The sequence below is a fragment of the Zosterops lateralis genome (assembly GCF_965231275.1).
Source record: "Zosterops lateralis genome assembly, chromosome: 6".
In the NCBI taxonomy this organism is placed as follows: domain Eukaryota; kingdom Metazoa; phylum Chordata; class Aves; order Passeriformes; family Zosteropidae; genus Zosterops; species Zosterops lateralis.
Window position 1 is genome coordinate 10999863 of NC_139761.1, and position 16937 is coordinate 11016799.

Consider the following 16937-nt stretch of genomic DNA (forward strand, 5'->3'; position numbering starts at 1 on the left):
TTTGAATTCTGAACCCCCTGAAAAACATCCTCATGGAAGTGGACCAGTCTCCAAGTGTGTGTCTAGAAACAAGGGCCAAGGAGCAGATGTATGTGCTGCCCTGCCATGTCACACCTGACAGATGGCTGAGCAGACAGTGGGAGGCAGTATCCAACTGCATCAGCTAAATCTGCAAGGCTTACATTATATTCTCATGAGGGAAAAGTCATCCTGACGCTCTGTTTTTCTACATAATATTCCTTCATTCAAGCAGCTGAGACACAGGTCTGATATGCACCAAGACTGACATGTCAGAGCAATGACTACTGCAGAGAATTAAGAGTAAAGCTGATAAATCTTTATGTTCCCCTTTTAAAAAGCATGGACATCAAGTGACTAACCATCTCTAGCCTTTGTTTAAAAAATATGGTGAAAATTTGCACTAATCAGTGGTCTTCCATGAAAACAAATCCAGGAAGACTAGACTTGACATTTAAAACTTGCTAAGGTTGTTAAACAAATGGAAGCATAAGCTTATCTAAAGAATTCTTAAAGTCTCAGGCTCTTAATGTAAAAAAGAACTTCTGGGTCATGTCAGGTGTTAGCAACTAAGTTTTGTACTTTGTATTTTTGAAAACAGAAAATTGATTAAAAACCTAGAGAGTATTTTTTTTTTATGAGAAATGGGACCAGTGAAGTCTGATGTGATCTGTTTTACATTTTATATCCTTGGCCAACAGAATACAAAACTGCTCAAATCAAACTGCAGGATCTTGCATTGAAAGCACAAACCTGAAACTCTCTTGTCTATAAAGCCACTGAGGTTTAGGAAAACTTACAATGAATCAATATCAGTGAGTCCTTTACTCATCAAACTGCTGATCTTTTTTCTAATTGCGCAGCCTTTTGACCAAACAGACAAGACACAATTGGCAAAGCCTCCTCTAAGGCCAATTTCCCACAGAAATACAAGTAAACACAGCATAACTGGAAAACATTTTCCTCCCCAGCTCCTCCTCCCACCAACAAAATTCCACAAGCCCCCCCAACTTATGAAATTAGAGTCTTTATGAACACTGGCAGAGTGTGCCAAAATTCTGTCAGTGCTGCCAGCACTAACAACACTTGACTTCAAAGGACGTAACAGGAGGATGGGAGAACAAAAAAGGAAAAGAAAACAACCTGCGTTTTTACTGGTTCAGGATAAAAATTTTTGCTGTACTGGCAGTCAATATCCCTGCTTTTCTTGTGGCCCTTTTCATACAGTAAGAGAATACTTTCAAGCAAGTAGGCATCAGAGATACTACACATTTTTCCCCCCTTTCTGCTGAGCAGCCTAAGCGAAGCTTGATGTGAACAGCTCTGAATCCAGAGGCACATAAGCTGAAAGTTTGTGCCTGCTGCATTCATATGAAGAAGCCCAACTTTATAGCCAATAGAGCAACAAGCAGCGCATTTCTATTCACAGCAGTTCCTCTTATCCTAGAGCACAGACAGAAAACATCACACCTGCAATGACCCTTCGAAAAAAACCAAAAAACAACCAAACAAAAAAGCAACAAAACCTCAAGCTCACATGGGTATATCTGAGTGTGTGGTTTTAATAATGCATGAAAACTTGCACCAAAAACCACTTCAGTTGTTGAATAAAATTAGACCTGCTCCTATATATAGTATCAATTAAAAAAAAGTAGTATTACCCTATGTGCTAATGCTCAACAGAATATTCTCATAAAGCTCTGCTTTCTTCTAAAGCCAAGCTAAAAGCATATATTATTTTACAAGTAAGAATGTGCAATGGATGTTTTTTATCGCAAAGCCCTAAATACATAAAGTGCATTTACAAAATTTACTCAGACATTTGTCTACACGTTTTATAGTTTTGGGAAGAGGTACTTAATTGTATTACACCTAGGAAATATAACTTGTGTAACAAGCAGTTAATAAAACATTTCCTTTTCCATCACATATTTGCTTAGAAATATAAGATGAATTTGAAGGACGTATCAGCTGACTCTTTGAGGAAGAAACGGAAAATACTCTTGAATCCACTCTGAAAGAACAACATTAAATCCATTTTAGAAATTTATTTCTCATTACCTTTTGAAAAAAAGATGTAGGCTTAATACTAAATTATTAGCTAAGCCCCTAGATAGGTATGACATGAGTATTAAGACTATAAAGAATAAAGAAGAATGAGATAAAAAGTGAATGTTTCTTTTGACAGAGAGGAAGAATGTTTGAAGCTATGGAAACATTATTTTATTTTTAGTAAACAGATAACCTGTGAATTTCATTACCCTAAGTGATTGGCCTAAATAATAATTTAATAACAGCAAACAGAACTTTGATACACACACATATACAGCATGTACACATGTACATACACAAACAAGTAACCTCCAAGCTGTGAAGTCTGGCAGAATGGCATAGCAAAATCCCAATTTCCCTGCCAACTCCACAAATTTTCCAAACTGAGAACTATTCTCAAATCTGAGTATTTCTTGCTCCTCATAACTTTATTGAAAATGCTATTCCTTACAAATATTATTCAGTGGCAGTAGCAGCACATAACTTATCAATGTTTCTTGAAAGAGTTTTATAGGACATGAAGATGTTACATTCATTTTCCTAAAATCCCCACAATCAATTCAGATATATGTCTAGAATTTAGCAAATGTACATGATAATCTAGACATACATGCCTGAAGGAAAGATCATAACAACTACTGGAGAAAGAATACAGTTGTTTCAACAAATCACCAAAGGCAAAAAAGCTATCTGAATTTAACCTCAAAATCCCAGTCCAGGTGCCTTTACTGACAGTGTCTCTCACTGTGCTGTCTAAAACCCTTGCAAGGAAACCCCACATCCTTTAAACCTTTGCACACAAAAAGCATTTTAAATTCACCAAAAGAATTTTCCAACACTGCATGCTACCAGCAAAACATTGGCAACCAAGAGAGCAGCCAAATTCTGCTGCAAGATCTGCTCAACTGACCAAAGTGGAGACTTGGTTAGCACTGGGTGCATCTGAAAGCAAGGAGAGTATACATTCTTAGCCAAATGTACTCTGGCCACAACTGTTTGATGGAGGAAGATAATGCAGTCACAGAAAGCACAAGCAATGAAGAATTCTTGCACAAAGCAAACACCAATGTCTGACATCGGTATTCAAGAACTCATCATGAACTCCACTTTACCCAAAGAAAGTCTCAGGAAGCTTTTTCTCTTTCGTCTCTCTCAACAGTGTCAAGTACTCCAAAACAAGCAATCAATTAGAAGAAAAACCCCAGAGACATAAATAAGTTATTAAAACATGGGAAAAGCCATGATCCCACATCTCCTCATTAACCATCCTCAGTGCTTTGGGTACATGTTTGACATCCAGAGTTATGTGTAGTCCTCATATACCCAGAATTTCTCATGGAAATAACTTCTCTCTCTGTAAACACTTATGGCTGATTTAGATAACAATCTTCATCATAAGCAACATCCTTCATACTATAAATCCTTAGAATCTTTGAAGAAGCTTCAAGGTCTCTGATTTGCAGGAAGACCACTAAATCTGACTAAATTCACATTTATGTTAAAGAAGCACTGTTTTCTCAACCCACTGAAAAGTCATCCAAAGTTATAAAGTCTTGGGAAAAACCATCCTGTTGCACACAGCCAAGAGTTTTTTGTAAGCTTATTAGTCAGGAATATCAAAAGATGCTTTGTGTTCTCAGGGTTTTGCAGACAACAGCTACAGACCTCAACCCAACTGTCACTCCAAGCCACTGGTGTCTGGTCACCAGCATGACGAGAGCTGAAAGTGCTGTAATTTCATGGCCTCCTCCTCTGCAGAGGGACTTGCACACAAGAGAAAAAGAAGCTAAGTCTAGCTAGCCAGGATTTGGATAGTGAAAAGGGAGGGACAATGCAGGTCTGAATGGTTCACATAACCTGTTCCAGCAGAAACCTCATCTGCCATCCTGTGAATTTAATTCACAAAAAAAAGTCTGACTCTCATTCTCACTTCTGAACACATAATAAAGTCAACCTCTGGTACTGAACAGGATTACAGGTGTCAAATTTGCATAGGTGATCTTAGTTCTAATCTTCCAACTTTTTAAAATTTCAGTTTTACAATTTATATGTTTTTTAAAACCATTTATATATTTATATATATATATATATATACACATTCATGTATGTATGTATTTAACTTCTCTCCCTACAAGGAGAGAACCTACAAGGTTTTGTTTTTACCAGCTTAAACCATCACCTAATTCTGCTTCATGTATTGTCTAGTTTCTGTCTTACAAAAATGAAAAATCAACACTGGCACTAAAATTTCAAAGTCCTGTTATTCTTTTGCAACTGTGCTAAACATAGTTGATCTTTTCTGAAGATTTCAGCAAAATTTCTTAAGATAAATTGATACAACTGAAGAAGCAACATTGAATTATAAACCAGAAAGTTCTGATTGTTACATCACTTACCATATGTACTACTTCAGGGTAAATAGGTTCCGTAATCACATTGCGATTGTGTGTGATATATTCTACCATTTCACTTAAAGCTGCTCGTTTTACTTCCTTCCACTTTAGGTCACTTAGTGGATCAGAAACAAAGTCAAAAAGTACGCAACATTGTCGTAACTTCTGGATAAAAAGCTTTTCTTGATCCGCTGGAGGAACATCTGAAAAGGGAAAAGAATTATAGCGTTTAAATTATACTGTAGTGGATTCACTGCCCTCCCCATTTTTCCTGTGTGAAACACAGGTATAGGAGCGTTTAAGACATTTAGTTTAAGCAAACTTTCTAAATCTTCACACAACTTCCAGGAATATCATGTTCCAGAGTATGAGTCCCACTGAAATATTCTGTACATGTCAGGATGATTCAAAAAATTGCAACAGTGGTGCATAACTTGCCCCTTCCACAAACAGAACTGCGTGGAAAAAATACATACTTGAAAAAATGCCTGCATGTGCTTCATGTTTTGCTTAAGTAATCCCATGAGCTGTTAAAATGATGGATATATGTGAGATTACAAATTACAAACAGTAAAAACTTCCAGGATCAGGACTTAAATATTTAGGAAATACTAGATAACCGGCCAGAGGTAAGAAAGCAGTACCATGTTTTGACTGCAGCAAAAACTCATGTCCAATTAAAATGGCCACATGATTACAGCACGAAGCTTAAGACACCAAATGTGAACACCACAGAGAGTCTGCCTGGTATAAGTTTATATCATAACACATTTTATGTTTCTGCATAATGACTTTTTTTTGCTGTTAGAGATGAACTACTAAGGCAGTAATAGCATGTTAAAAAATAGGACTAGATTGACTTTGCAAATAGTTCTGCAATTTACTCCCACTTCTTCCAGTTGATGACTTTTTCCTTAGAGTTTCATAAAATGCTAGCATTTTCTTACACAAGCAGCAAGAGCTACCATCCAAGTATTTCAAGTGGTATTATTGAACACAAGCACATGTGTATGTACAATCTAATTAACTGAATGTGCAACAGATCTACAGGCCAGTTGTTTAAATACCGGTTGCTCTCCTTATAAGTGCCTGAAAAACTTCCCATAACAAAGCTGCAATAGTTCCTCTCTCTTGAAGAGAAGCTGCTTCCTAAAGTATTTTTGATATAATAAACCTGGAAGACTTACTTGGTTTAAAAGAGCTGGCAATTTTTTTTTTTTAAGTTACATGTGCCTGAGTTCTCTGAAGAAATTCCAGTAAGAAAACACTGTATAATAACAGCCCTCAAGAACATACAGAATAAAAATGTAGCCTTCATGAAAGAAACCACAACCAGTTAGACTTTGGTGTCACCAAGACACCTGAGACAGTGCAGAATTCTAGAAGTAGAAAGAAGGTGCTAGGTAACAGGTGTCCCTGTACAGAACAACAACTTCCTGACAAATAAACCAAATTTCCTGCTGAGTGTTGTGAACAAAGCCACACAAATTTTGTATCTGAATACTCATGCTTCTGCTTATTTGAATTAAAAACTAAAGTAATGAATAATTTCTCCTGAGAAAATATCAAAAAAGTAATTAATTGAGAAGTTTGTATACTGAAAGCCAGCCAAATTTATGACCTGAATGTAAAAAAGTCTCAGACATAGTGGTTGGAGTGGTTACCTTTCCTCAATTAACTGAACAATGGAAAGTGGTTCAACCTGAAGCATGACAGTTACACTTGGGGATACTGTGTCATGAATGCATACTCCACAAAATCCAAAGCCTAAAATACAGACTATAATTATACAAGTGATGGACATACAATTACAGTGATTACAGTACACTAACCTTAAAGAGAGGAAGCATTAAAGATGTAATTTCCACTACCAGTGAAAGTTAAAGACTGACAACTAAGAAGGTCAAGAAACACCCTCGGTTAGGCAAGCCACCTCCCTTTGCCATTTATTCTGAGGTGGCTTAACTATTTTAAGTACCTGAGTCATTCCTGTTATTTGAGAGATCTTCTTTATACAGACTGAGAACCACACGTATTTCTAATGAACTGTGTTTTGTTTATTTGGGTGAGACATAACCCCCTCCTTTAGGAGTGTTCATTCACAGCTTTCAAGTGTCTGGACCTCACATCTCTTCTAGTACTTCATGTGGAGTAGCTGCCTTGAAACCAGGATTATCCCTACTTCTAAGGTTTGAAAGGATGATTCCAGCACGATACCAAGCAGAAGGTGGTTAAGAAGATGACTTGAGTAACCCGTAATTTTTGTGCAGGGCATGTGTGCACACCTGCAGAGCAATTCTGGGACACCCAAGTCATTTATCCTCAGACATTTGCCAGGGACAATCTGGTTATGTTCTTTCAGTTAACTGCATGTAGATTTCTAAATCACCTTCCAAGTAGGTGATAACCCCTCACTTCCATTTGCTTAATTAACTGACATATTTGAAGAGAATGCATTTGGGGAAAAAAAAATCCCTACTTGTGCAACTCTGGTGCTCCATTCCCCAATGACTGTGGGAAGGTCATAATTATTCAGAAGCTACTTCTTAAAATTACACCAGAACTGATACTTAGAGCTATTCACTGAGCAATGTTTTTTTAAAAAAACCCCAAACACCATCACTCCCAATCAAACCAAACCAAAACCCCATATGTTTTCCTCCTCTTCTCCAACTGGTAGCCAATTACATAATTTTCACAGGACTTGCTTCTAAACAGTAGCAGTAGAATAATTTTTTTTAATTCACTCCAAACACTTATCCCTGTCAGTACTCATACCTTAAATGAGTAATATTTTTGCTCTTCTACTGGAACAGGAGCACAGTTTGTTGTAATCCTAAAGAAGGTCAGTCTTATATTTGGATTGAATTTTCATCAGTGCCAGACACAGCTTTACAGAATTTTGTTATGGCATACTTATGCCTAAGCTTGCATTATTTATCCTCCTGTCCTTTTGTAAGAGAGAGATATACACTGGAAAAAGTATCAAAAGATGGTAGATATTATGAGAGAAAGGCATGTCTCTGGGACAGAGGATCAGCTTTTTGTCTTGTGTAGGTTGTTCAGAAGTTTTTTCCTTACAATCACAGGATAACTGTTGGATCAAGTTATGCAACCTACACTTATGCAAGCTCTGCTCCTTCTGTTTTAACAGTATCAATACAGAAATAGCTATTCATTATAAAATTTTTTAACATCATCTTAGCCTCTGGCCTTGCCAGACTCTGATATACTGATGAGTATAAAGTCACTTTCCACTTTATAACTGATACTAGCTGTGCTGCTATTATCAGATTAACTAGACCAATATCTCACTCTGAAAGGCAGCACTTCCTGTCCATATTTCCCTTTGAAACAGCCAGGTAAAGGTCAGAGGTACTCAGCTACCAAGTGCCTTAGCAGAACACAAATAATTGGCTGGAAAAGCTTACATTCAAACACTGAACTCTGCATGGAAACAGATTCTTTGGAAGCTTCAGGCATGTCTGCAGCAATTCTTCCTGTGTGAGTTCACTGCAAACAGATTTCACACCGGTAGCTGTCCCCGACCCCAGCCAGGATGTGGCACTGGTTTGCACCCAGGAGCCACCACACCCCCACCTTTTCTTTTGTAATGTACAGACCAGCTAAAGAACTAAAACACATGAATATTCCAACAAACCAAGATGTATTCGTATTAAAACAAATTTTTCCTTGTTTTACTTTTTACTTTTAAGTAAAAATAAACCAGAAAACACTTAAGTTCATATTTTCAGTGCCTGTGCTTATGTTCAAGTATTCTATGACACACAAATATTTTTGCCATGTAGAACTGTAGAGATCTGTCTTCTCAATTATATATTTATGTTCCTTCAAATATAAGTTATATTTTTAGTTTTGTGTTGCAATTGTGACATCACTGGGCACTGATGATAGATCCATCCCCTACCTTTTTCACTGAAGCCCATTTTTCTGTGACAACAGTGTAATGCAGTAGCTGCTGAATGGAGGACAAAAGGCAAGGCAGGGTAAGTGGGTGACCCAGAGATGTCACATAAAACAGCTGATTTCTAGCACAGATTGAACCCAAGTAAGGCTGAATTTCAAGTTTTAGGTCATATTCTGACACAGAGAAGAGCTGATGCAATTCCTACCACAAAACACAATTTATGGCCAGTAAAACTCACTATGTTACATCATTTAAAAAGCAGAAAACAACAGATATAGTTGACAATTTGAAGAAATACATTCAGAAGACAAAATTCATCTCAGTTGTGTGAATGTTTTTTTACTCATGCATAAAAACTTAGCAGAGGTACCAGATTTGGTTGGCTGACAGGTCCCTATTTCAGTGCAAGAAAAGTACCTCTTTTTTCTTTAAAACTACCAGATACCCACAGCTACCAATCAGGACTATGCACACACAGTAAATAAAGCTCCTCTCATTTTAAATGGGCAGCTAGACTTTTTTCATACAGTAAGATACACAGAAGTTTAAGCCAGAGAATATCATCACACAAAGGGCATGTGCAAAAACAAGGTCGTAGGAAAAAAGACGAACTAAAAATCATATTCCAAAAGTAACTGTTTCTTTAATACACTGGTGTAGAGCAAAAGCCCAAGCATGTAGGATGGCTCCTGCTTGCAAGTAGACAAAACATCTCATGAAACATAGCAGCAGCCCTTATGAAGGACAAGAATTGTTAATGATTTGGAAAAACAACATTTAATCATTTAATTGTCAAGCAGAGTGCCCAGAGGATATCCCTAAATTTACTGGTCACATGGTCCCTTCTGCTGGTCAAAAGTATTACTGCATTTCAAATTTGACGTTCATTGTCAAAAAAAGCAGCATTAAAGCTTTATTAAAGCTTTGTAAGATGCCCTATATAGTTGTACTCCAACAAGGGGAGTCTGGTACCTTGCAATGTTCTCTTCAAACACTTCAGCTGACAAAACCATGGCAGCGTTTTTTCAAACAATAGAGCTCAGTGCCTTGAGTGAGAGAAATGGAAATTGCCAGACACAAAGGCAGAGGAACTACACAGTATGGAAAGGGGAACATAAGCTGGCAAAACATGGGTTTACCAGAACAAATACTTTTTCCAAAACTAGTGATGAAGTCCTTAAAAATGAGAAGAATTAGAAAAAAAACCAGAAAGCACATTACAAAAGCTAAACTAACATTTGATAAAATTCCATATAAAATATTTACCTTATTTTGAAATTGTTTAATTGCCATTCTAATTCCAAGCAAAAAAACTATTTTGGAATTATTTTTATTGCATTTATATTAAGTCAACAGCTCTTTATAGTTTTCAATGATTTTACTGAAATCATGATGATAATAATTAACAGTAATTAAAGGTGACAGTCTCCCATTAACGGAATTCTATTTTAACACATGATATTGGAAATAGGTAGGTGGCACATGGACGAAAACTTCAAATTCATGCATGGACAAATTTAATTAAAGCTATTTCTTCTAGCAGCATATAAAAAAACCTCTCAAGAAATACAAGGAAATACTAAAATTATACACAATACATTTTATACTATAACTAGCAACTCTAGTAGTGGGAGTTTGGCTGCAGATAACTCAAAGCAGGCAAGATGTTGTATGGATACACTGGACTAACAAATACATAGAAAATACTGCTGTTTATATTGGTTTTATTTATTGACCCTGCAGAAACATTTCTTTGCCAAAAGAAATGCTTAAAACAAGAAAAATGACCACAGTGACCAAAAAGCCACAGGAACACTCATGGAAAACCAGAGTGCTAATACTAATCTCAAAAGAGTACCACATATAAACATTTTAAGTAGAACAGAAAGAGAACAAACTTCTTCCATTCTTTATCTCACTACTGAAGATAGGGAAGGGACTGAAGAAGGGATATACATGTCAGTGTTGTAAAGTGTCATAAAGAATGCAGGCTTACTCTAAAAGAATTGAGCCTAAAGTTTAAGGCTCTTCTCCAATGACCATGTATGAGACCTATAAACATTCCTGGGTTTTTTAACACTTTAAACATTTCACATTAGAAACAGGACACTAAAGAGTAGAAGAGTAGATACTTTGTCTCATCTACAACAAGCTCATGACTCCCAAACAACTCTTGACCAGTTAATAAAAATATTTTACAGGTAGTTAGAGCTTCTGTAACTACTCCAACCAGCTTTATCTAAGTAAAGCTGTTTTGTTCAAGACCAGCTGGAAGATGAACTGAGAAGAGTAGGTGGGTGCACAAGGGAAATTTCTAATCTCAGGCACTTGGACAGCGAACTGAAACTTCCAAAGTGTGTCCTTCATCTGCATCAGCTGCCCTGATGCAGCCCTGGGATGCTCAGCACCTGTGCAGGTACTCCAGAGACAGGGGAATGAGAACCAGCTGCAGGTACAGGCTGGTGTCCCCTCCTCTGCATTCAAGGAACTGAGCTGCTGCCAGAAATACCTTTGGGCTGTTCTTCAAATAACAGAAATTTGTAACTGGAACAAACCCCGACTTTCATTTCCCTGTACTTGAAGAAATTACACTGTTCCTATCTGCCACTGTTTCACATTTTCACCTGAAAAGCTGACACCCAAAATGCGAAAGAAACACAAAATCTAATTACTTCCCTAAATAATGATAGAAAATATTGTTTAAAAACAATACTTAGAATTATAAATATGTGGCACATTTTCTACCTAAAATTCAAAAGCAAGTGCCTTTTATTTTATTTCCAAGTAGTTCAATTTTTGGACACTGAGGAACTCCCTCTTATTTAAAGATGTCTTCTTTCCATCAAGTAAGTTCTGTTTAAGTAATAAGCAGAAACTTTACATCTTAATAAAGCTACAGCACTGATACTGTTTCTATGCCAATCTGCAGCCTGGGTCAAGCTGTAACTCCACTTACAATAGAGAAGTTATTTCACCCAGCACAGCTTATGTATGAAAATAGTCTTAACCATGTGGGCAGCTCTGGGATCCCTGACACAGGAAGGACACACCTGCTGGAGTGAGGCCAGAGAAGGGTGGTCATGGTCAGAGGGCTGGAGCACCTCGGCTGTGGAGACAGGCTGGGGGAGCTGGGGTCCTTCTGCATTTAAGAGTAGTCTGGGGAGACCTTACAGCACTTTCCAGTGTGTAAAGGGGGTACAAGGGAGCTGGAGAGGGACTTTTTACAAGGGAATGGAGTAACAGTGTCAGGCTTTAAACTGACAGAGGGCAGGTTCATTGTAGACATTAGGAAGAAATTCATTACTATGAGGGCAGTGAGACACTGGAACAAGTTGTGATAAGAATGTCCATCCCTGGAACTGTTCAAGGCTGGGTTAGATGGGGTTCTGAGCAACCCAGTCTGGTGGAAGGTGTCCCAGCTCATGGCAGGGGGTTGGAACTGGATGTTCTCTAAGGCTCCTTCCAACCGAAACCATTTTATGATATCATTCTATGATACAGAAGTGGGGAGGGGAAGGCAAGAGCAACATGCTGGAATTCATTAAGGTATGCAGCATTTAAGATTGTTAGTTTCTACATAAAGAAATTTCTTGGCTAAATTTTCATTCAAAAGAGTGGCTTTTCATTTGATTATGAGGCTTTTAAAGTAATATTTATTTTTCCATGTAACAAAAAAAAAAAAAAAAAAAGGCTGTTAGAATCAAATGAGCTATTACCAGACTAATTAAACAGCAAATGAAAAAAAGAAAAAGACAACACTTCAAGAACACTACAGCTTAAAAGCTGCCTGAAAGCAATGGGAAGCACATGTTTTGTCAGTCCCAGAGTGAAGCTCAAAGCAGGTGCTTTACAACATTAATCCCCTCTGAAATCTCCAGTCATTGGGGAATCCAGCACTGGTGGCAGCTTTCTCCTAACAGAGATGACACCGTGGTTTTGAGGATAGAGGAACTAAGTAATGACATTTAAGTGTCAAAGATTTAAGATGGGAGATTTTAAGGACTGATTAATAACAAAATAAGAAAAAAGGTCTGCTGTCATTTTAAACTATTTGGCATAATTTTTACATACTAAACAACCTGAGGCAATGAAATCACTGCCAGTAACTTTATTCCAGGTGTAAATCATAAGTCTAATGATGATGAGTAGATCAAGAGTGAATAATATGCACACCAAATTATCTAATGATTTTTCAAAAGCAGACCAAAACCACCCTAAAGCAAGCTCTTGCTTTACCAAGAGTTTTATCAGAAGTCAACTGTTTTAACAGAAGCCATGTGAAATTTTAAAAAACCTTAAGAGGATGTTTGTAAACACAGTTAAGAGAAATAAGGATTTTTCCACTATATTAAAACATTTTAAAACAGAAAGTAAAAAGTAAAAGCGATAACTGCATAAATATTTTAAAGGCAATGTACCATAAAGAGGAAAACAGGAATGCTCATACAGGAAATGACATGTGAAACAAACCGAAATGGGCTTGAGCTAATGAAATGGAAACTCCACCTGAAAATTAGGGAGAAAAGTGGCAAGGAGGATAATCAAATAGACAATGAAACAAAAAATGTATCTTAACAGGGAAAGAAAGAAACCAAACAGACAAAGAAAGAACTCTGAGTAAAGCCTTTTGGCACACATACAGTTAATGTGACAGCAAATCTCACTTTTAAACACAAAACACTAAGAGAAAACCCCTCAGTTTCATAGCCACTAGAGTGTGCTTGAATCCATTCTCAAGTTATCCAACATCTTCAAATGTGTTTGAAAACTTTAAGTGTTTTTAAATATATGTAACAGTCCCTGAGAAAATGAAGCACTACTGTTGTGAGGCCAGACCTCAATTATGTTCTGTAACACAACTGAAGTGTACGGTGTAACTCAGGAGATTGGTATTAAGAAAACTGAAGAAACACAAACCTGAATAAACTCTGCCACTCTGGACACTTGGATGAAACAAGTATCAGGTAATCAAGTCTAACCATTTGCTACAAGCAAATGCACTGTTTCCTTAAGCACATCCAAACTCCACACACCAACCCAATTCTAGTCAGATACTGCTGAGAGTCTGAGTAACTTGTCAATCAATAGTACCTGTCACACATTCATAATAAACTACAATTCAAAGAACCACCAAAATGTAAAATAACTTGGTTCCTTCTCCAGAGGCTGTCAGACTGCCTCCCCCTCTTCCTCTCTCCCTGTACATTTACTAAACCTGGGGGCTGCTGCTTGCTTTCTGTTAGATGCTTCTGAATGCCAAAATTGGTGAATTTAATGATGACATTTAGAATAATCATTACAGATATCACAAGCTGGGTCTTGTGTAGGCTTAGAAATAGATGACACAATAAATTACAAAGCAGGAAGAAAAGCCCCCCGGGTTTTCTATGATCAAACTGATGTGTTTCACACTCCAATGCAACTTAGAGCAAATGCCCAGTCTCCATGCAGGAATTCTGGTTAAGTTATAAGCACATCCTTGCTCGTCTGAAGCAAACATTTACTTTGAAATTAACTAAAAGTTCCATAAATCTTCCCTGAGGACAACCCTGATTTAGTTTTCTAAATTCTCCACTGTATTTAAAATTAGAAATAGTAAGGGTAGGTCTTTTTTCATAGGAAGAGCTTAAACAGCACAGGTCACACTGAGCTTGAGGTGCAAACTGAGGTGCTGAATGGCTGATCAACATTTAAATCATCTCAAACTGTCACACATCATTACAAGATATGTGAAAGTGCTTTCACCAGAAATCAACAGGGCTTTTGTGGTTTTCTTGAGAGCAATTTTAACAGACTTCAGTAGACTGCAAGCCTATCTATAGCACAGGATTTTTTGGTTTGTATTTAGGGATTTTTTTTTTTTTGGGGGGGGGGGGGGGGGGGACAGTGTGTGTGGGGTGTGCCAGGGTTTTTTGTTGGTTGGTTTGGGTTTTTTCTTGTCTGATTGTTTGGGGTTTTTTTGTTTGGGTTTGGTTTTTTGTATCCACTGGAAAAAAACTCCAATTCAATGCATAGTTTTAATCATTTTTTTTGGCATGAACAGCCCCTTCTTAGTCCCACATCCTGTGAAACTTAGCTGCCTCATATGAGGTGATGCCGGTAAAAGAAATGATCAAGCAGCACAGAAACAATGATGTGGTAAGAAAATAAAGAAATATATTTAGAACTAGGTCAGTAAACTGCTTAGCAGTCAACACTGGCCATGTCAAACATTAAGAGCAATTATGAGTAGTTCTCTGTTAGGAAACAAAAATTACTTTCCAGCAATGAAAATTCTGACTCAAATAAAGTGGAAAGCCAACTATGGCCATTTAAAAACACACTTTCAACATGTAAGAGATTAGAGATACAATATACCTGCACGTTTGCCAGGAATTAAGTGCATAATGATTTCCCATTTAAGCCAAAAATAATTCCTGCACAATCCAACATTATTTTCCTCATATCACATTTGTCTGAAAAGATATACATTTGCTTCAACAGATGTCTTCAGTCTCTGGTCAAACTAATCTCCTGTCTCAAAAGGAATTGTAGTAAGTACTGAAAACATACCTATTAGCAACAGTGCCCCTACTGCTTAGCTGCCAGAAAAGCTGACATTCTGCTGATAATTTCCACCCTTCTCACACAGGAGAAAGAGTGAACTGCAGTGCAGAATGCATTTAAATTGGAGCCTCCAAGAAATCTGTAAATTTACAGGGCACAAACAAGTTGATTGGCTATATTAGCCATTAATCCAAGTCTGACTCCCTACTACTTGTCCAGAAGTCCTGGACATGTGTTAAGACATCTCATTCTCCTAACATTTTCCAAAATACTTATTATTCTATTTACATCTTCCCTTTTTAACAGAAGATTAAGTGTGCAATGAAAGCAACTTGTTTTAATTTCTTCCATTTAACGACAAGCTTTAGAATGCTTTATTCCTTAAGATACATTAATGAGTACTGAGTTTCCAACAATGTGAAATGAGAAAAGTCATGCAGCGAAATATAGGCTCAAAATTTTACTTTTGAGAGCATGTGTAACATTCTGATTGAAAAGCCATAGAATTCTTAATTTTGTTCTGGGACAAGAACAACTCAGTTCTTATAGCATGGAAATAACTTTAAGACAATTCTCAAAAAAAACTCACCTGTGCATCAACTTTTGGATTTTAAGACATTTTTATATAAAAGATTAGATGCAATATAAGCAAAAAGTTCAAAAAATATTCTGGGAATAGGCTGGAAGAATGATTCTAATGTTACGACCAGTTTGCTTGGAAAATTTTTTTTAAGAAAAACTTATTACACCCAAAGAACAGACACCACATTTGGTTTTTATAGGCTTCGATAATTTTTTCAAGTTTTCTTTCCAACATGACTTGAATGAAGACAGGACACGTGTGAAACATCACTGACATTGTTATGCACTCACTTTAAATATAAAAGTAATAACAGAATTTGGTTCTAGAGGCTGTGTGAAGCCACACAGCTGGTAGATTTAATCCAAAATGCAAATTAAAAATCTTCCATGAAAATCTTTAAAATGAAAAAGTGCTTCAAATTGGTAGGCTTCTACAAACAATTGGAAAAGTCCCAAATTAACAATTTTTATATTAGTTTTTAAATTTTACATATCATGTGTATTTTTTTCTTTGTGTAACTTACAAAGAAAATATTTACTTCATAAAATTCAGATCACTATCAGTAACAAGAGCAATTATGAAAATTGACACAGAACTGTCTCTTCCACTACTGATAACAATGCAGAGTCAGATCCCACTCCTAAGTTTAACTATACTTTTATAAAAGAAAACTTAATTGGCAAGTTATAGCAGAAATGGTACCACATGATTATTATGCACATTAAGTGGAATTGATTAAAGGATGTGCGGATGTGGTTTAAAACATCCATGTGCCACTTATCTCAGTTTTCTCACTTGAGTCAGGATGGTGCACACAGAGGGGAGGCACCAGCTCTGTGAGGCTGCTGAGACTCTGCTTTTACCTGTACAAAGTCTACGCCCACCTCTGGCATAAAAGCCACCTCCCTCAGATGAACATCTTGTCTGCCTATGATGCAAATAACCTTGTATCTATTAAATATTGCTGGTGCTCACAATCTGTGTGGTTCACAGGGCAGTTTCAGTAGCTAACTCTTTGATAGCACATGGAATCAATTACCTGATTTTACAGAAGTCTCAATTAATTATAAGAAGATTCAAACAGAAGTGGAAATAAAAATTTTCCATTAATATTTGCCTTAAAGTGTATTTCACAGCAACCATCATAAAACAGCATGAATAAAATTTTGAGGGCGTCCATTTTTGCTTCCTTGAAAGGGCACGCACATTACTCCATGAGTCAGTAAAAGTAATGTAAAAATTCCAGCTGACTACCTTCCTATAATTTCATGGTATTTTTAGCTCAACAAAAAGTCCCCTTTAGAGACATTTTAGTCATGCCCTCAGATATTTTACATGCAGCGCCAACACTTAATATCCTCATTGTTTCCAGCAGAAGAACCCGTATATAGGTTCTTCATATTGGCAAAGGGTCTAT

General features: G+C 36.9%; 1 protein-coding gene across 3 annotated transcripts in view; it reads right to left on the reverse strand.

The window, feature by feature from the left end:
* Positions 1–16937, reverse strand: part of PPP2R5C (protein phosphatase 2 regulatory subunit B'gamma) — a 74409-nt gene that overhangs the window by 20657 nt on the left and 36815 nt on the right. For all 3 annotated transcript variants that reach the window (XM_083863582.1, XM_083863584.1, XM_083863583.1), the window contains one exon: positions 4467–4666. In XM_083863582.1, coding sequence (XP_083719708.1) covers positions 4467–4666 — 200 coding nt within the window. The remainder of the gene's footprint in view (positions 1–4466; positions 4667–16937) is intronic.